The sequence below is a fragment of the Colletotrichum tamarilloi genome, assembly GCF_030869305.1.
Source record: "Colletotrichum tamarilloi strain Tom-12 chromosome Unknown Scaffold_166.1, whole genome shotgun sequence".
Lineage (NCBI taxonomy): Eukaryota > Fungi > Ascomycota > Sordariomycetes > Glomerellales > Glomerellaceae > Colletotrichum > Colletotrichum tamarilloi.
The window spans coordinates 1-18,769 of NW_026849549.1; the positions used below are offsets into that span (position 1 = coordinate 1).

At 50.8% G+C, this 18,769-nt stretch overlaps 9 protein-coding genes across 9 annotated transcripts; 5 read left to right on the forward strand and 4 right to left on the reverse strand.

Annotated features, from left to right (window-relative positions):
• Positions 1–939: 939 nt before the first annotated feature.
• Positions 940–2,906, forward strand: CTAM01_15515 (tRNA pseudouridine synthase A; the record flags this gene model as incomplete). The annotated part of the gene is made up of 3 exons (XM_060531512.1): positions 940–1,181; positions 1,257–2,678; positions 2,732–2,906. 3 exons carry the CDS (start codon positions 940–942, stop codon positions 2,904–2,906), a joined length of 1,839 nt encoding a protein of 612 aa, XP_060373882.1.
• Positions 2,907–3,168: 262 nt separating this feature from the next.
• Positions 3,169–3,790, reverse strand: CTAM01_15516 (uncharacterized protein; the record flags this gene model as incomplete). Its single annotated transcript, XM_060531513.1, has 2 exons — positions 3,169–3,483; positions 3,605–3,790. 2 exons carry the CDS (start codon positions 3,788–3,790, stop codon positions 3,169–3,171), a joined length of 501 nt encoding a protein of 166 aa, XP_060373883.1.
• A 634-nt stretch (positions 3,791–4,424) lies between these two features.
• CTAM01_15517 (uncharacterized protein) lies at positions 4,425–5,615 on the forward strand (the record flags this gene model as incomplete). Its single annotated transcript, XM_060531514.1, has 1 exon — positions 4,425–5,615. The coding sequence occupies one exon, from the start codon at positions 4,425–4,427 to the stop codon at positions 5,613–5,615; it is 1,191 nt and encodes a 396-aa protein (XP_060373884.1).
• Positions 5,616–6,195: 580 nt separating this feature from the next.
• Positions 6,196–8,673, forward strand: CTAM01_15518 (fungal specific transcription factor; the record flags this gene model as incomplete). Its single annotated transcript, XM_060531515.1, has 5 exons — positions 6,196–6,329; positions 6,389–6,957; positions 7,028–7,059; positions 7,120–8,458; positions 8,525–8,673. The coding sequence occupies 5 exons, from the start codon at positions 6,196–6,198 to the stop codon at positions 8,671–8,673; spliced, it is 2,223 nt and encodes a 740-aa protein (XP_060373885.1).
• Positions 8,674–8,914: 241 nt separating this feature from the next.
• On the reverse strand, positions 8,915–9,179 carry CTAM01_15519 (uncharacterized protein; the record flags this gene model as incomplete). The annotated part of the gene is made up of 2 exons (XM_060531516.1): positions 8,915–8,975; positions 9,025–9,179. The coding sequence occupies 2 exons, from the start codon at positions 9,177–9,179 to the stop codon at positions 8,915–8,917; spliced, it is 216 nt and encodes a 71-aa protein (XP_060373886.1).
• A 1,609-nt stretch (positions 9,180–10,788) lies between these two features.
• Positions 10,789–12,009, forward strand: CTAM01_15520 (C6 zinc finger domain-containing protein; the record flags this gene model as incomplete). The annotated part of the gene is made up of 2 exons (XM_060531517.1): positions 10,789–11,094; positions 11,152–12,009. The coding sequence occupies 2 exons, from the start codon at positions 10,789–10,791 to the stop codon at positions 12,007–12,009; spliced, it is 1,164 nt and encodes a 387-aa protein (XP_060373887.1).
• A 276-nt stretch (positions 12,010–12,285) lies between these two features.
• CTAM01_15521 (uncharacterized protein) lies at positions 12,286–12,648 on the reverse strand (the record flags this gene model as incomplete). Its single annotated transcript, XM_060531518.1, has 1 exon — positions 12,286–12,648. One exon carries the CDS (start codon positions 12,646–12,648, stop codon positions 12,286–12,288), a length of 363 nt encoding a protein of 120 aa, XP_060373888.1.
• Positions 12,649–13,681: 1,033 nt separating this feature from the next.
• Positions 13,682–15,704, reverse strand: CTAM01_15522 (flavonol synthase; the record flags this gene model as incomplete). The annotated part of the gene is made up of 6 exons (XM_060531519.1): positions 13,682–14,040; positions 14,256–14,310; positions 14,398–14,693; positions 14,751–14,899; positions 14,976–15,414; positions 15,530–15,704. 6 exons carry the CDS (start codon positions 15,702–15,704, stop codon positions 13,682–13,684), a joined length of 1,473 nt encoding a protein of 490 aa, XP_060373889.1.
• Positions 15,705–16,351: 647 nt separating this feature from the next.
• Positions 16,352–18,234, forward strand: CTAM01_15523 (allantoate permease; the record flags this gene model as incomplete). The annotated part of the gene is made up of 6 exons (XM_060531520.1): positions 16,352–16,556; positions 16,631–16,656; positions 16,713–16,854; positions 17,081–17,495; positions 17,548–18,015; positions 18,075–18,234. 6 exons carry the CDS (start codon positions 16,352–16,354, stop codon positions 18,232–18,234), a joined length of 1,416 nt encoding a protein of 471 aa, XP_060373890.1.
• Positions 18,235–18,769: the final 535 nt, after the last annotated feature.

Consider the following 18,769-nt stretch of genomic DNA (forward strand, 5'->3'; position numbering starts at 1 on the left):
TCCTCGAGAGCCTGACGAAGCTGATCTTCGGTATATTGAGGCATTATATATAGAAGAAGACATGTGCAAAAGATGAGCCCATTTGGACGCGAATTGAAAATGTTGTGATAAAAGGAGGTTGGGGGTGGGCATTGGGTTGTGGTGGATTTTCGCGTTTTTGTGGGTGCCAGAAACAGGGGGGTGCCAGGAAGTGGGTATGTTGACTTATGGAATCCGGGAGCGAGTGAATGGCCACCTAGGGAAAAACAGACAGAGAAGAAAGTTTATTGAATTGCGTTTCCGAGTGTCAGATCGGAAAGTGAAGAGTATGTATGGGCGAGATGGGCACTGGAGACATGAGAGGCGAGGCGAAGACGGCTTGATATCGGGTATGACATCGTATTGGCGTATTAGTTCCGAGGTGTGAGGCTGAGGCCAATCGCATTCATCTCTGTCCGACAGGTTATCCACATCGAATTGGCCGCTAGTCAGCTTTATGCTTTGGATCCCTCCAAGCTTAACCGCAGACGGCGCGACTTGTGTCGGGTTATTATGAAAGTGGGAACAGTGATCTCCCGAGACCGAGCATTTATGAGACGCAAGCCTCAGGGGTAATTCTGAGCTGCATCGAAGGCATACTCACGTTGAGTTTTCTGCTCTTTGTGAGAATTGAGTCATTTGAAGTAAGTGAGTAAGGAGGGAGAGGCAATGAGAGTGAAATGAGAATGAGATGCTTTTAGTCTGTGCATGGCCAGATACCCCTAGGCCTACCTAGGGCTAGCGTGATCAAGAGACCCCACCAACCGGTGTTCAGCCGAGTGGCCCCGCCTCTCCGCGCCGCGTCCCGCAGCCTTGCAGCTCGCAGGAAAATTTCTTGACAAGAGCTTCTGCTGTAGGCGGGCGCAAAAACTCCACCTGCATTGTACGGACGATGAGAACGTCCGCCACCTCAATTCGAACATGGCGACCGACGATGCTCCTCAACCGACCGGCGGTGCTCCCGCGAGGCAACCTGCCGACCTGCCGACTGGCGACAAGCCGTCAATTCCATCAGAGTCCCCCGCAGATGGCTCAGCCCAGCCCGGTGCTGCAGTGGAAAAATTACAGGAGGGCCGACGCGGCGACAGGCGCGACGACAACAGGCGAGGCGGCAAGTCGCGCGGGCCGAAGCGGAAGCACGACGTCGGCCGGTCGGCGTGGAGGTAAGCTCTGTCCTTGTCAATTGACTTGTTATTTGTATTTGCGACTGGCGCCAACGATGTCTAACCAGGGAATAGCCGTGAGGCCACCGACAAGCGCGGACGCAATGCCGAGTACCAAGAATTCAAGCGCAGAAAGGTAGACAAGGACGGCAACCCCGAGACCACCGAAAACCCTTTCACCGCCGAAGAGATCGCCGCCGAGGGTCGCAAGCCGAAGCGAAAGGTGGCCGTCATGGTCGGATACTCAGGCACGGGCTATAAGGGCATGCAGATCAACAATGAGGAAAAGACAATTGAGGGAGACTTGTTCAAAGCCTTTGTTGCTGCTGGAGCCATCTCAAAGGCCAATGCCGATGACCACAAGAAGTCGAGTCTCGTCCGATGCGCGAGAACCGACAAAGGCGTCCACGCTGCTGGCAACGTCATCAGCTTGAAGCTCATTATCGAAGACGAGGACATTGTCGAGAAAATCAACGCCGCTCTGCCCGACCAGATCCGTGTCTGGGGTATCCAGCGTACCAACAACTCCTTCAGCTGCTACCAAACCTGCGACTCGAGATGGTACGAGTACCTCATGCCGACATACTGCCTACTGCCCCCTCATCCCGACAGCTGGCTGTGGAAGCAGCTGGTTGAGGCCGCGAAGGAGAAGGGCTACTACGAGGAGTTCTCAAAGAAGCTGGCCGATGTCGAGGGATACTGGAGAAAGGTTGACGAGGAGGACATCAAGCCGATCCTCGACAAGCTCGATCCCGAGACCAAGGCCAAGGTGATGGAGCGAATCCACGCCGACGAGGATGCGACCGCACAGGCAGACGAGGCCAAGTCCGCCCCCGAGACGAAGACTGAGGAGACACCAGCCGAGCCCGCCACCACCGAGGAGAACAAGGCCCCCGCAGAGGTCCCCGAAGGAAGCGTCAAGCCCAGAAACCGCGACCTCACCCCCCTTGACTTTGCCCTGCGTGACATCAAGGCCGCTTACATTGCAGCCAAGAGACGTTACCGTGTTACCCCCGAGCGCCTCGCTCAGCTCCAGGAGGCCCTCAACATGTACTGCGGCACAATCAACTTCCACAACTACACCGTCCAGAAGAGCTTCAAGGACCCGTCAGCCAAGCGCCACATCAAGTCCTTCAAGGTCAACATGCAGCCGATTCAGATTCGCGATACCGAGTGGGTCTCCACCAAGGTCCACGGACAAAGTTTCATGATGCACCAGATTCGCAAGATGGTCGGCATGGCTTCCCTCGTCGTCCGTTGCGCCACCCCACTGGAGCGCATCAAGGAGAGTTACGGTCCCACGAGGATTGCGATTCCCAAGGCTCCTGGTCTGGGTCTTCTTTTGGAGCGACCCGTGTTCGATGCCTACAACAAGCGGGCGGCAGACAACTTTGGCAAGGAGACGATCGACTTTGCGAAGTACGACGAGAAATTGCAGGCCTTCAAGGATAAGCAGATCTACCAGCGCATCTTTGAGGTTGAAGAGCAGGAGAACACGTATGTGATACCCTATCCTTTCTATTTAATACATTTACTGATCATGTCTCCAGCTTCCACATCTTCTTCCAGCAGGTAGATAACTTCAAGTCCGACTATTTCCTGTGGCTCACGGCCGGCGGCATCGAGGCTGGTGGGGTTCGAACCGGAAAGGAAGAGAAGGGAAGCAAGACCCTCGAGTCGGCGCTTGGTGACGAAGACGAGAACCCTGTCAACGGTGACGGTTAAGTCAGCCAGATCAGGCGATAGAGTTGCTGGATGTGGAGGATCAGGGTTGACAGCGCAGCGGTGACTGCTCATAAAAATGATACAATAGAATCAAAAATGCGTAAAATTCCCTTTTCCGTCCTCTGTATACGGGTATCAGCGTTGCGTGTCCAGAGATACGTTGTCCCCATCTCGAGAACCTCAAGCCCAAACGCCAAAGCATGCAAATAGTAGTTTTCGCCTTTCTCCCTCCGACTTCTCAAGTCAATTCACGATCCCGTCCCTACGCAGCACCACCAGCCCCATTCGGAGCCGTCGGAGCAGCGGGTGGGGGAGCAGCAGCAGCAGCCGCAGCAGCCCCCTCTCCAGCTCCACCATCCGCGCGACCCATCGGCACCCATTTGCCCTCTGCCGCGGCTGCAAGACCAGCGAACCGCGTCTCCTGGATGGCGTTAAGGAGCTCCGCGCACCGGACCACGTCGGCCTGGAGCTTGTCTGTCTGAATGCGAGCGTCGCCTTCTCCCTGTCCTAGCTTGCCGAACAGCCAGAGCTCTTTGAGGCGGCGGCTGAGTGCGAGGAGGTCTTTGATTGATGCGTGCTGCGGTTTCATGGTCAGCCGGGTGTTGTGTTCATTCTCCAAGGTGGAAGGTGGACGCAATTGGCAGTGTGCGTCTGAACTTCAGGAGAGGTTGGAGATAGAGTGGTCAGTGGTGGCATACCAGTCCTTCAAATTCCATTTGCATCGACATGCCCGTCACAGCGACCGTCTGCGGCTCAACGTTCTTACGCTCTCCTTCAGCTTGGATCGTCGCGAGCATTGTGAGCATCCGGAAGCGGGAGAGGACGTCGGCAATGAGCCGATTATGCGTGTCCAGCAGATTCGATGAGTCTCGTGAGGTGTCCATGGTGCCGGATCTTTATGGTGTCGATACTTGTAAGAGGGAGTTTGTGAGGATGGCGGCGTTGGAGGTGAGGTGAGAGGTCAGAGCTCCTGCTGAATCTTGAATTCCTGGTGGGGCGGTGTGGTGGGGGTTCCTCGGTGTACTGTGACCTCTAGGGCCTTACCGAGCCTTTACACCGAAACCGTCGGTCAGCGACAAAAAGCACTCTTGATCGCATGAAAAGGAGCCAGCAATCAGTATGTTCGCTAACACAGTTGAATGGACATGAAAAACAATCTCACTGTTGAAATTTTCAATAATGGTGGAAGAAATCGATCTGACCCTAAGTCAAAGGAGCCGTTCCAAACAGTGAGCTTTGGCTGCCGCCAACGTTCTTTGTCAAACAACACATCGCATACTTATTAACAAGGGCTGCCGGGTCAAGTTCACGACCTGCCGCATCATTTCCTTGACTTATTCCAGAGGTCTTCATCCCCCGAGTGACTGATTATAAAGTGTGTATGTTCTCAGGCCGGAATTCCTTCTCATCAACTCATTTCCCACCTATATTTCAAGCTCGACTCAGATACAACACTTTAAGCTGAAAGCAAATCATTCAAGTGGGCAACATTACCTTCCAACACTCCAAAAACACAACATGACTACTTATACCATCAACCCCAACGGTCTGTTCCCAGACTCATATGTCCTCGGGGGCATGCCTGAGCTCGGCGAGGATACCGACGATACCAAGGTTCAGGTACAAGTCCTTCAGAATAACATGATCTTTTGCGCCTTCCTGTTGAATTTCAAAGGAAGCCAACCTCCACCTGGGATTCCCCGTCAGTTGTTTGTACGGATCCAAAAGTACGAAAAGAATGAATCTCCCCTGGCAACTGCTGCAATCACGAACCTAGCCCGAACCGTCCTTCCTTCGCTGGTTCCGAAGGTCTGGGGTTCTGGATACAGTTGGATGAAAGACGGTACGAAGCTTTCTTATGTCCTTTCTCAATGGTACCCGGATGCCTGTCCACTGGAAACAGTGTGGGATGACTTGGACGTCGAAAATCGAGGAGAAATTGTCGGAGATTTATTCGAGGCAGTGTCCAAGTTGTGCAGCCTCTCCTTGCAGAAGCTGACATTCGAGCAATGGCAATTACTCCGGAACACCCCATTCGAGACAAAGAACACGGAGCTCTCCATCCTAGTCGGCGGTCCGCCTTACGGATATCATACCGACTTTGCTTCCCTAATGCGCCGTAACCTCTGCCCCCGAAACGCCGATTGCGCGGTGAACGGAAGGACTGATGGGACTTTGGTCGTGAGTGTGCATGCGCCCGAAGCGGAACACTTCGGGTTCGCTGAAACAGACTTGGATCTGCTAACTCAAAGCTCAGTCTTGTGCCACAACGACTTGGAGCCCCACAACCTACTTGTTAAGAAGGTCTATACCGAGCGCGGTGATGAGTACAGGCTTGTGGCCATACTCAACTGGGATCAAGCAGGCTTCGTTCCCTTTGCCTTTGAGGTTGCTCGAAAAGATCTACATCTGGGTTTGCGGAACTTCAACTGGAGCTGGTACGATATGTATCGGCAACTTGCTGGTCATCAACTTTTCGACACTCCAGGTCGTCCGATTTGGTCAAAGCTGATCCGGTGCCTGATGGCTGTTCATTCTTCCTCCCAGGCTAAGATTACTGAGATATCTACTTCGGACGGCACGGCGCAGATGTTGTGGCTGGAGAATGAAGGTCTCACGTTCTCTACTCTTGTTGAAGAAGGGTGGGTGAAGCTGCGCTCTTTTGTCGAATTCCCGTCCGATGACGAGCAGGATATTTGGGATCCTTAGGAGCGCCATAGCTCACCTGGCGAGATTGCGAGGCTATTACATGTGCCTTATAAGAACACAACCTCAAAATATAAATGCATTTGATCTTGATTGAAGTGTGAATGCTTTCTTTCTCAACATGTTACCAGAATATAATGTGGAACTAGCAGAACCGCGGAAGTTTGGTCCCAGTGACTGATGTGGCTGCATGAGTGTCGCTATGGTCAGAACGAAAAATCCATCAGAGCATCTAAATAGTCACTAATTCTTCTTGGATGGTTTTACAAGAGGCCTGTGAATCTAAACTTCAACCGAAATTAAGGTATCTGAGTTTCATACTAGAGTCGAGCATATCTGCTCAAGGGGCAGCGGAGAGCCGGGCGGAGGGTCGGAGGGTCGGACCTTAAGTCCAGAGCCGGTCCGGGATTAGCGCTTACATGTACACTTCCCGCATTTACAAAGCTGCGAAAACAACCGAAATGACCCGTGACTTCATCACTACTCCTAAAAGATCAACAACTCATCTGCTAAAATCTGCGAATTTCGTAGTTCTGTTCTAAACTTTCAACTCCAATTCTTTGCAGTCTCCCAGAACGCGAATATGGCATATCCTGCGTTAGCTGCCAGACCTCGTCCTCCGGGTACACCGACGAATGTCTCATCTCAACCTCAACCTAGTGCCAGTCGACGCCGAGATAAACCTCAACTTTCCTGTAATAGTTGTCGACGCCGCAAGTAAGTCTGAATCTTTATTCACCATTTCGGCTGACCCGGGCTTCTAACGCACTGCTCAGGATTCGATGTGATCGTCAACGTCCCTGTAGAACCTGCTCCTGTAGGGGCCAGGATTGTGTCTATCCAGAAACCAACGACACCATCTCACCTCCAAAGGCCACATCTAGTGGCGCTCCCAGTATAAGTCTGCAAGATCGTCTAGTCCACCTCGAGCAATTGGTTACAATGTTGGGGTCATCGGAAAACCGAACGAGTCAGATCGGTACGCCTGCAAACATACCTACGCCAATTGACGATCGCTCAGAGACGGGGAGTATGCGGTCAAGCGCTATGGAACACCAGTATGTCGGCAGTGAACACTGGTCAGCGATCTTGGAGAGTATTGCCGATTTGAAAGACCACTTCGATCGAGAGGAACAATCCAAGCTGGCAGAAAGTCCAACAGCAGATTACTGCTTTGAAGACCCAAGCTCTTTCACCCAACGTCGAAGGTGGCAGCGCCCCTTGCTTTTGTACGGATGCCAACCTGCAGCTTCAAGGTCAGAAATCCTGTCCACCCTGCCGCCAAAAAACGCAGTTGACCGCTATATATCTCGGTATTTCAACCGTCTAGACCTCGTCTCTTCATGTATGTCTTTTCGCGCCTTGTCTTGGCCGATTGCTTGTATTTGAGAGTATCCCTTACTAATGCACAGCAGCGTCCGTCCATGGCCCAACGTTTCTCAAAGAGGTAAGCGTAATTTCTCTACATTTAGCCAGGTCGATTGACTGATAGCGGCATGGGTGATAGTACGAACAATTCTGGCGCGATCCCAACGACACTTCCACAATGTGGATCGGTCTTCTTTTCAGCATGATTTGCTTAGCTGTCATCGCATCAGACCCTTCCACTGACGCATCTGAAGATGGCCACCAACAGCTGCAAATAGAACTGTACCGAGAGAAACTAGTACAATGTCTGCTGATGGGAGAGTATACTCAAGGTGGCGACTATGCGCTAGAGACTTTCATGAATTACGTCTACGTTGAATTCAGGATACATGACGACGCGCAGAGGGATGTTTGGTTCTTGCTTGGCCTCGAAGTCAACCTAGCCAAACGAATGGGGTACCACAGAGATCCCAAACACTTCCCGGAAATCACCCCGCTAAAGGCAGAGATGAGGCGCCGAGTATGGGCAACCGTACTACTGGGAGACATCTTGATCTCAGGTCAGATGGGAATGCCCCGCATGGTACGAGATGGCGAGTTCGACACAGCCGAGCCACGAAATTTAAACGATGAAGACCTGCACGGAGAAATGACAAGTCTACCACCGCCAAGGCCAGAGACAGAGCATACAACAGCCCTGGGGATCATTGCTCGACGGAGACTTCTGATCGCTCTAGGGACCATCTCCGACCTTGCAGCATCCCTCAGCCCAAGTAGTTACGCGGACATAATGCGACTTGACGGGATTCTTGAGCAGGCATACAACAACATCCCTCTACCACTCCGCATGAAGTCTATGGCCTCCAGCGTCACCGACTCCCCCCAAGTAATCATGGCCCGCCTTTTCCTTCGCCACATGTTTTGCGAGGGAAAGATCATGTTGCATCGTCGGTTCCTCTTCGCAAAATCGACTATAGAGCATGATAACGCGTACTCATACTCAAGGACAGCTTGTATTGATGCAGCTCTGGGAATGCTGCAGATCCAACAAACTCTAGACGAAGAAACGTGCCCCGGCGGCCAGCTCTTCATGATGCACTGGAGGGTAGGATCTATCATGAACCACCACTTCTTGACAGCCACCATGGTCCTCTGTTCGCTGGTTTACCAAAGGCAAACTTTGGGCCGAGAGAACGAGATATTGACTGCGCTGAGGACTGCTCGCAGCATCTGGATGAGAAAGGCCGAAGACTCAGTTGAAGCGAAGAAGGCATCACAAGCAGTTAGCATCGTCCTTGCGCGAGCTGGAGGTCCGAGGTTCGATGCTACCCTTGTAGCTGACCGGCCTATCCAACTGCTTTCAGAGCCTATCGCAAATTCGAAAGATGCTTTTCTGGAAGGCTTTGTTGGAGATCAAGTCATGCTTGATGAGCAAATATTTTTGACCGAGGCTTTCATGTCAGATGAAAGGGATAACGGTGAGTACGAACTTGGAACACAAATAAAGGTTGAACATTAGAATGGCTGATGGTTTTCACATGCAGGCATGGATCTCTTCTCGCCTTTCAATCGCCTTCCCGACGACCTATCAACGGGTACGCTCTGCAGCAAACAATCTGGAGGCCCAGCAAGTCATGGGGACTCAACTATAAGTGAATGGGTGATTATGGGTGATCAAGGACAGTATCAGTGAAGTATTATCAATTTTGCATCAAATCTTGGTTCACAGTAAAGTCAATGGTCAAACGTGCAATTTCAGATGCGGAACTGTAGCTATAGAAGCCGAGGTTTCTCTTTGATATGATAATTGGGATCAGACCGTTTGCGATCTCTCCATCATTCTTCTGTTTGCCATTCATCCCCATTCTGACTACCCCGGTGTCCTTAGAGATATCTGGACATCTCAGTGTCTTTGTTTCGAGGAGTCGTCTGCTTCACATAACAGTGCAGAAGGCACACAGCGCTCCAGGGTAGCATCCATCGGCAGGCCTGATACTCTGTCAAATTCGTCTGCTATAGATATCTAATGATTCTAAATACTTACCAGACACCACAGCAAAAGCCATCATGGTCGATGCAGCCTCCACGCAGATGCATTTGCTCTTGAGTTAGGTCGGATTGCTGTTCTGCCGGAGCGCCAGGGGAAGAGGCAGGTTGAGTATCCTGCGGACCAGGTTCTTGTTCGTTCTCGCCCGCCATTGAGCATGCAGGTATTGATTGTGATGGAATGTGCGTAGAAATATCTTGTAACCCAAGGTAGGTATTTGTGTTATTGAGACTTTCCGCAATTGAGAGACAGACGAGAGGGCAATCTTACGGGAAGGTAAGCCCTTTGAGGCTTTATTGACGTGACGTTCCGAATTGAGGTTTTTGGTGAATAAGGAGTGACTGCTGACGTGAATGATGACAAGCATCAGCAGACTGTGAATACATTCACTGTCTAGACGGGAGGAAAGGGACAACATATTCCCGGTGATGCAGACGTTTTGGAAGGATGTTTTGGAAGGCCTGCCTCCAGAGGCAGTAACAATACTTTCTGTGGTACTTTCCCTTACTTAAAAAGATTGATCAACTCCTTCCTCTTCTGTTCTCATACCTTGGTCACATGGTGTTCTCGTTAAGGCCAAGTTCAGAGGAGGAAGGAAGCAACGCCCATAAGTTTTAGGCAGGAAGGTTCGGTCAAGTCATTGAAGAATGGAAGGCACAAGGGGTTTCAGTCAATATAGGCAGGGCCTCACAGTAGGTATGGATGCAAGGAGTACCAGAGGTCTTGTCATGAGAGAAAAAGAAAATAAGACAATCTCAAGCTCAAAGAAAGATGATCGTGGTTTCTCAGCACAATCCAACTCACGAGATGAAGCGTGATATACCTAGGCGCCTGAATATGTAGAAGGTGACAAGTCATGGCCTCCGGCTAGAATGTAACTCAATGTTTCATGGTGAAATTTTGTCACGCCTTAGGTATGAAGACTTAGGCAACATATCGATTAGATCTTGCCGCGTTTTATTGAATTTAAGTCATTTGTCAAGAACAATTGATGGGTAGGCATACTTCACAGCAAACTTGGCTCACTGGTCGGGAATAGCGGGGCGGGGGCTGTGTTCCAGATCGCGAATCCTTCGATGGTCAGCTGACAGGCGCGTCAGCGCCGCACCGATCAAGCGAGAGGCACCCGACGGTGTAACAAGTTACGGAATCTTTGATGGTTGCCTACAGTATAACTGATGTACTTAGGATATATCTAGCAGTCAACATTTCCTATCGACCTTACCCCTATCTAAGCGCGCCCAAGCTAGCTATTCCTGCTAGCAACGCCAGCCATCGAGATATCAACATAAACCACCTTGCTCAGACTCAAGCATGTCAACTGCAACAGATCAGCAAAATCTGCCACAGGAAGGTGCACGCTACCCGACCAAGTATCGCCGCAACATTCCTAGGTCAAAGAATGGCTGCTTGACATGCCGCGCTAAACGGAAGAAGTGTGACGAACGCAGACCATGTTGCACGTCCTGTGGCCGCACCGGACGGGAATGCACATGGCCTGTCTCTGCAGAAGATATCGTCAATAAGAGTACCAGAGACATCCTTCCAAAACAAACACCGTCAACAAATGAAACCTCGGAGAGCAATGGATCTTCCCAGCCGCATACGACGCTACCTAGTCGACCTAGAGCAGCCGTTCTGACGACGGCATCTATCCCGGAAGTACTTGAGAACACATCATCTCTGCGCGCATCTCTCACATTTGGGACTCTTTCAAACTTAAGCAGCAGTTCGAGGCCGCTGTATGATCAATACCTCGATATGACCGCGGAGCTACTAGCTCGTGGTCCTAGCGCAGATGGTAACCCGTTTATCAACTATGTGTTGCCTCTAGCAGCTTCCGATAGTCTTGTGATGGACTGCGTTCTCGCTATCGGAGGAGCACATATGGCCGTTCTAGAGCCTAATCGCCCGCAGTTGGAAGTCATGACTCGAAGGCATTATGCCCGGCTGCTTGAAGGACTACGAAAAGCGCTCTGTGACGATGCGGCGTGTCCATTTGGCGAACGCGATGAGGACAAGAAGCTCTACACGCTTCTGATTCTCATCATGCTATGCATTTTCGAAGTAAGTCATTTGTCTCTTTCTCTTGTCAGCATGTTGCATCCGACTAACCTTGTGCAGGGGGTTCAAGGCGATAACTCGGGGGCCGTCTATCATCATATTCGAGCTAGCCGTCATTACGTGATGGAATTGGCAGCTGACACCTACAAGCCATCAGCTTCAAAGAAGACTGAGCATATCCGTGGCTTTCTCCTGGAGATATATGCCATGTTCGCTCTAAAGTTAGCAGTCACGCCACGAGGCTTGCAGGAGGAGAACCCCGTGACAGTGGATCCCTTCCTCGGCTCTCTAGAATTTCTGGGCCAATTCAAGTCGCGAGGATTCATGCTAGGTTTTGGCCATAGGCTCTTTGCCATGATACCAGATATCTCAAATCTTCTTGAGAAGCGTAGGAGAGAGGAACTGAGTGGATCCACATCCGATGGTCTGTTCGAATCTTACGAGTCACTTCTGAAGAAGCTAGACTCATTGGATCCCTCATCCGACGTTCTTGAAGACGAAGACGCATGCCCTCGCTACCAACAATCAACAGCCGTCGCCATCTACCGCACCGCCTTAATTCTCATCGTCCATTCTGCCTTCCACCAAGATATACATAAGAACGCGGAACTCCTTGCTGAGATCGAATCTCGGATAGACAAGATATTGCCTCTCTGTTGGGCCGTTTATACCAGCAAGTCACCACTGCGGAGGATGATGCTGTGGCCGGGGTCGATTTTGGCATCCTGTTGTAAGAAGCCAGAGCACGTCGAAGCTTTTCGATTGGGACTAAACTCGAATCCGCGATCGCCAGGTGGTGTCCGAGAAGCGGCCAAAGCGGTTGAACTGTTGTGGCAAGATGATGATCCGAGAGCTTATGGACCTCGAGGGTTGAACATGGTGATGAAGAAACACGGTCTTAGCTTTAGCATGTGCTGAACGGACTGATTAGTAATCTGGGTAAATGGGATTCTTCTGGTTAGTAAGTTCACATGTTCTGTAAATATAGAGAGCTGCATTCAGGTACGCAAGTTCTCCGGCCTCCAACGCATACCTAAGTAGGAGGCTTACAGATCAGTCGTCCATAAGTGCATGAGTTCGTCTGAAGAAGTCTATAAGCATTATTCATAATCATTGTCTGCTAACGAAGAACAGGTATCGCAAGTCATAAAGGTATCGACGAAAGGCATCCCATCCACCACCCGTACTCCAAGTTTAGCATCCACCACCTCCACCGCCGCCCCCATCACCACCGCCTCCACCTCCGCCACCTCCACCACCTCCATCGCAACCGCCCCCTCCCCCATGGTGACCGCCTCCCCCATGGTGTCCACCTCCTCCGTGGTGTCCTCCACCGCCGCTATCACCGCCCCAGCCGAAGCCCCCAGCACTCACTCCCGTGTAGCCCGCGTTATAATCTCTGTGATTTCCGTGCATGCGGCTTCTGCGCCAGCCACCGCTGGAATCATTGACGTAGCCCGGCATGGCACCGTAATTTGGTGTACCGCCCATGGCTGGTCTTGGTGCGTACTCGGAGCCGTTATACGTGTGCTTCTTTGATCGAAATGGGATACACATCTTGAGCGTCAGGAATCCAGGTACCGAGAATCGTATGGAATTTGTTTGTAGTAGGTTGACCTTGAACAGTCCTTTTTGAAGAGGACTGTTGTATCTGAGGGTTTGGTATGAGCGCTTATTTTGTGTTCCCTTTGAGGTGGATGGAACGGTATGTCTATGAGATGAGATTGATATTGATGACGATGCAGATGTAGATTCACAGAAGATGGAAGGGACTGATGGCTTAAGTAGAATATCGAGTCATGGTAGAGAAAGTGAGGCTAAGTTTCCTGCCTATCCTACCTGTGTGCCTGCTAGGGGCGAAAGAACAAGCTTCGATGGAAGCCACGATCACCGGGAAGTCTGCCTTCCAGAAGGCTTCTAGCGGCGCGAAGGATCATGGATTATCCAGGATGAGCTCATAAAACTCCGAATAAGCGAATCGCAGGGTCCTAAAAGCTGTCACCTAAATCAGCCTTGCAATGAGCGACTTTCTGCCGCCCTGGGGACTTACGCAAAGGGGTAAGACGATGTACACTGATTTCAATCATCTGACCGGAGGGAGTGGATTCACGGGGCTGTTCCGCGTTGTGGGGCTCTTGCGGATTCCTGGAGGCAGGGAGCGGGGACGAGCTAGCCGGAGCGGGGCCGGATCGGCGTCGTTGGCGAATGACGTAGCTCTACTGGCATAGCCGGGCACCGGGGCGCAGCGCACACAGCCTATGCATTCAGCCCGCGATGATCAGCCGCACTCTCGGACCAACTGCGTCATGCTTGGATCTGTCAAGCGATCAGTAGGGCCACGTGAGGGTGAGATGACTTGTCTTGCTGTAAGACTCACAGCTTCCCGCGGCCCGCTTTGCAGGCTGCAGGATTGAAGATATCACTGGAGGCTGGCTTATCATACACCGACGCTGAGATGGATGAGTGGTTTTGTTCAATTTGTTCTTGTAGAGATAAGCGTTGCTAATAAAATGGCTTGAATATTGGACGGCCTCTCACTCTGCTGCTTCTACTGACTTTCTTGCTCGCGACATGATCTACCCAACAGCCACTAGATAGGAACACCGTCCCGGTCCCTCTCTATCCTTGAGTTTTTAGGCGTATTTGAATCGGACGAGAACTTGTCTTTGATTGACTGGACAATGCTCTCTGTGCGAGAGGGACCCTCAACTTCGCGTCGCTGCTCTTTCTCGGCTTTGCGCTCAGCCTTTTTTGCTGCTTTGAAATCGGCGGGACCGGGCTCAAACGCGGGGCCGGTGCCTTTGGGTGGAGGCCGTCTGTTGGATGCTTCAATGCCAGCGGTGAGAGGAATGCCGGACATTTTAAGAGTGAAGCTTTTAGTCGGCGCGGTTGAAGTTTGGAAAATGCTGTTGTGCTTTCCGGTTGTGAAAACTTCGACTCCAGACTGGACTATGAAGCGTGATGCTGTTATGAAGAAGATTCTTTTGCCCCGATGAATCGGTATCGAAGAGTTGTCGAAATGACAAAGTTTGTCGCCCGAAAAGGGATTATAAGATGGGGGCCTAGGTCAATTTGTGCAAAACCATTGAGAGACTCCGCGGCTGCTCTCCTGACTGGAGTTTGGTGCTACGGTCTCACCGCCATGCGCAGCCAAGAACATCTACGTATCTGTATGACGCGAGTAGAGTCCCCTTGTACCAACTGGTGCATCACCTTGATCTATGTCTCAAATACTTGTTAGAATAGCCCTACATCAAAGGCTACCACCATTGGTCATGAATCTCAATCAAAATATGTTGTCTTGACACCCTTGATGACTTCTAGATCATTGACCGAATTGTCACCATTGGACTGACTCGTGGCACCGATGTTCTTGATTATCCTCTCCCTCACCCACTCTCCTGCCTTCACAGGCTTCCCGTCACTTCCAAGTATCGCGCCCTCAGAGAGGCCAAGCTTCTGTAGAACGGGAGACTCCTTAATCGGGACCAGGTCCGTATCATCTTCTATGCGAACCATGTAAATAACCCCCAGACGATCGATATGTGCTTGGTCTTTAGGAGGCGCTACGACTCTGTGGATGCTTGACTTGAGGTACCCGTCTATGGCGGTGTCAATGACCACAGCGTTTAGAAGGCATCGAAAACAGGTCAACTTACTTGTGAGGAATTGCAGCGCATCAGCAATGTTCACTGTCAGCGCGTCCGTCTGCGGCCGCACCCACTTCCAGGTCCCGTTGTTCGTGAGGACCTGGAGCGCAGCGACAGGTTGCCGAAAGAGCAATGTCAGACTGCCCATATCTGAGTGTCTTCAATCTCTTTGTTAGTATTGGGCACATGCCATTGGGGCGGACAGAAACCATTTCTGCCAGGAGACATTCTTACCCCTTCAGCCAAACACCACCCAGCTTTCGATTCTCCTCCTCGGTTCTCGCGTAATACTTCATGTATCGGAGATGGTCGCCGCTAGACTTCTCGTAACGATGCTTCTTGACGAACCACTCCTCGTCCTCAAGACCAAGTGCCAGCGCAAATATGACGAGAAGCTTCCGGATAATCTCGTCGTTGACGTATCGGGAGAACTGCTCGATTGACGCGAAGTTCTCTGTGACTACATCGGGGTGCGGTCGTGACGCATGCTCCGAGATGAACTTTGGGATGTTGTAAATCTCGAAGTTGTCCCGGACGCCTGGGATCAGCTCTCTGGTGCCTGGAGGCTTCCAACCATTGAAATCGCCGGCCTCAAGTGCTGCTCTGTATGGTGCCTTGTCTTCATCCGACAGACTGAGAACGGACGAGGCCAGAGCATACTGCTGATTGATGGCTTTCCGGCTGAGACCATGGTTAATGACGTAAAAGAAGCCTTAAAAGTTGGATATCAGCTTTGACTGTCTAATGACTTTGATGATGAAACAGTAATGCATGCGTTGTGATCGTACCTATTTGTTCAATCGCTCTCGTGAATTCTTCTGCAAGCTCCTCTTTACCCCCGGGCTTATCAAATTTGGATAGGTCCAAGGCCACAAGATCTGCCCAATCTAGCTGCTCGCTTGTCTCGGTAGCTTGAATGTAAGGTACATGGACTGGAGCTGTCTTTGAGGTCGTGATTGTCATCTTGAAGGGAGGACGAGGGAACTTGTAGTTACCTAGGGGCTCGCTACGCCGAGACTGGCAGGTCTCTTGCTTCTTATCTTAATAGCGCGTGAGGCTCAATGAACAGTGATACATGTAGCCCTTCTGCAGCAGACACCCCTCCTCTATTCCAATTTCGTGAACTGAGGATGGTTTTGTTGCAACGTCTTTGCGCTGCAAGGGTTTAGCCAAAGTATTGGTAATCCCATCGTCAAGTCTAGATTTCACCGAATGAGAATCTCGATCCTTTGAAAACAGAGGAAAGCCGATGTCGGGATATTACTATCGGACCACAGATACCGAGGCTTTCGGTTACATGTCCATAGATGTGCCGTCTGATCTTGAAGCTGGTCCCTGGCAGAGGATGCATCGCTGTGGGGCCGAAGTATTCGTCAGGAAGGATCCAGATGAGGCAATCTGTCAATACTGTGTCGAGGCATTCTTGGGAATGGCGTGGACAGGCCAAGATTTTGGAGTCGCAAGGATTAGTCTGTTAGTCTTGACTGTTGTTTCTGCACGCGTTGACTGCCTCTACTCAGAAAACTCTCATCAAGGGTGGCCTCAAACAACCGAATGCCTCCAAACTATTGACACCGACGTCCTTCCCACAAGAATCGGCAATCATCAAAATGACAAACGATACCACTAGGGATAGCCGCCATACGGCTCTTGACGATGGATCATTCACAGTATCAGGAGCATATGACAAATATGCACCTAGTCAGGCAGTCAAACTGGAGATAATTGGCGAGGAAGCTCTTGCCATTGATCTTGTCATTGAGAAAAGGGTGCTCCAGAAAATCGATCTCTTCTTGATGCCAGCCATGGTCATAGGTAATTGCAGCAAAGTACCCAAAACTCTCAGTAACAGGTCGGGCGCGATGCTGACATGAAACGATGCGATCGAGGCTATGGTTTGGTTTACTATGATAAGGTTGGCACTTAAGAAGGCTCCTTTAACATTTGAACAAGACTCACAGCTGCGTATAGGCAATTCTTGGCAGTGCTGCGTTATTCGGAATGACTGGTGACCTGCATCTTTCAGTTGTCGACACCTCTTTCACCCCGCCAAAGACCGACACAACACGACTAAGTTGGGCAACTTCGATATTCTACTTTGGCCAGCTGATAGGTTCGTATCCAATGACGTATCTACTTCAACGCTTCAATACCAGATGGACACTTGGCCCCGTGGTCATGATTTGGGCAGTCATTTGTGCTGCGACAGCGGGAGTGACGACTTGGCAAGGTCTCCTGGTTCAAAGATTCTTCTTGGGTGAGGAGCCATCATCCCACGAGTTATTAGATAGCGATGGAGTTTGAGTAGAGACTGAAGTGACGCTCATCATGTGATATAGGTTTCACCGAGTCTGTCATTCCAACAGCTTTCATGACTACCGTCAGCGGCTATTACACCCAAAGAGAACAAGCACTCCGCCAGAGTTGGTGGTTTTCCGGAACTGGCTGGTTCACCATCATTGGAAGCGCTCTCAACTACGGATTCGCCCAAATACAAGGAGGCGCGTTGACTCCATGGCAGTACATCTATGTACTTGCTGGAGGCTTAACGTTCCTATTTGGTATTTGGTGTTTCTTCCTACCCAACTCTCCCCTGACCGCCTGGTTTCTCACTCCGGAAGAGCGAGCTGTCGCAATTGAGAGATTGCGTCAGGGACAAACTGGAGTTAAGAATCAAACCATCAAGACTGCTCAGATCAAGGAAGCACTACTGGACGCCAAGGTCTGGCTAGTCGCCTTGATCATGGCCTCGGGGTAAGAGGAGTCCAAAATTTCCCCTCGAATGCGCAAACTAACTGGCTATCAGGTATACAGTCAACGGAGCTGTATCTTGGTTCGGTCCCCTCATCGTTTCGACGTTCGGATACTCGGCTTTAGACAGCATTCTTTTTCAATTCCCGCTAGGTGCAATTTGCGCCATCGGTATCCCCGTCGCTGGATGGCTCTGCTCTAAATACCGCAATATCCGGATCCCAGTACTGATAGGATGCACTCTCCCAGTCATTGCGGGCTTTGTTATTATATGGAAGTCAGACTGGGGCCATCGTCCCATTGCCCCTGTTGTCGGATACTCACTTATTGGCTTCTTTGGGCCGGTCGTCAGCTTGACGGTCACCCTTGGGGCCAGCAATGTTGCAGGAGAAACCAAGAAAAGCTTCATGGCTTCTGCCGTATTTGTCGCATATTGCGTTGGAAACATAGTTGGGCCTCAGCTTGTGAAGAGCGAGACTAAACCCCAACATTATCCTCAGCTATGGACGGGGTTGATCATTTGGTATGTCAAAAGCCGACCTAGGCAACATCTTTTCAACTCCTCTAACACCAGTTTCCTAGCTACTGCATCACTATTCTGTCTTCTTTGGGCCTCTATGTTATCCTCTATAGAGAAAACAGGAGACGGGATGCTCTCGGCCTAGACGAAAGTGAGCGGGATAGACTCGCATTCAAGGACTTGACCGATAAGGAAAATGAGCACTTTAGATACGTTCTGTAGGAACTACATCCCGCCATTTGCATATTCAAATATGACCTCCCAAGTATTTGTGGTTCCAATTGTCGAGGACTCTATTCCATCCCGTTCACTGCCGTCGTTGAGTGTACCTGTTTTGGAATGCCAAGTCTGATCAGTATAATTTTGGCTGTAGATCAATAATCACACATTACCTTAGTATGAGCCCCTCTTTCGCGATAGGAACGGCTCCGTTGCATGTTCTTGTCCTGTGTGGACGAAACGAGTGACAACACGCGCATCCAGTCTACTTAGCGCAGGGACAAGTCCCGCGTTGCGTTTTCTTCAAGGGTTGTGATGCAATCTCGAAGGACTCCACCCTGACCAGTTATGTTGGTAAGCTACGCATGTTGATCGAGAGAGCTTATCACGACATCTCGGACTGTGTCCGACATAAGCTGATGCCGCAGCCGATATCGCCAAAGGACACTCGGGAATTAGCTCACTGTTCGATGAGACAGTTTGAATGGAACGAGACCGGCGTGGGATTGTTTCTTGCAAGCACCGCTGCGTATTGACA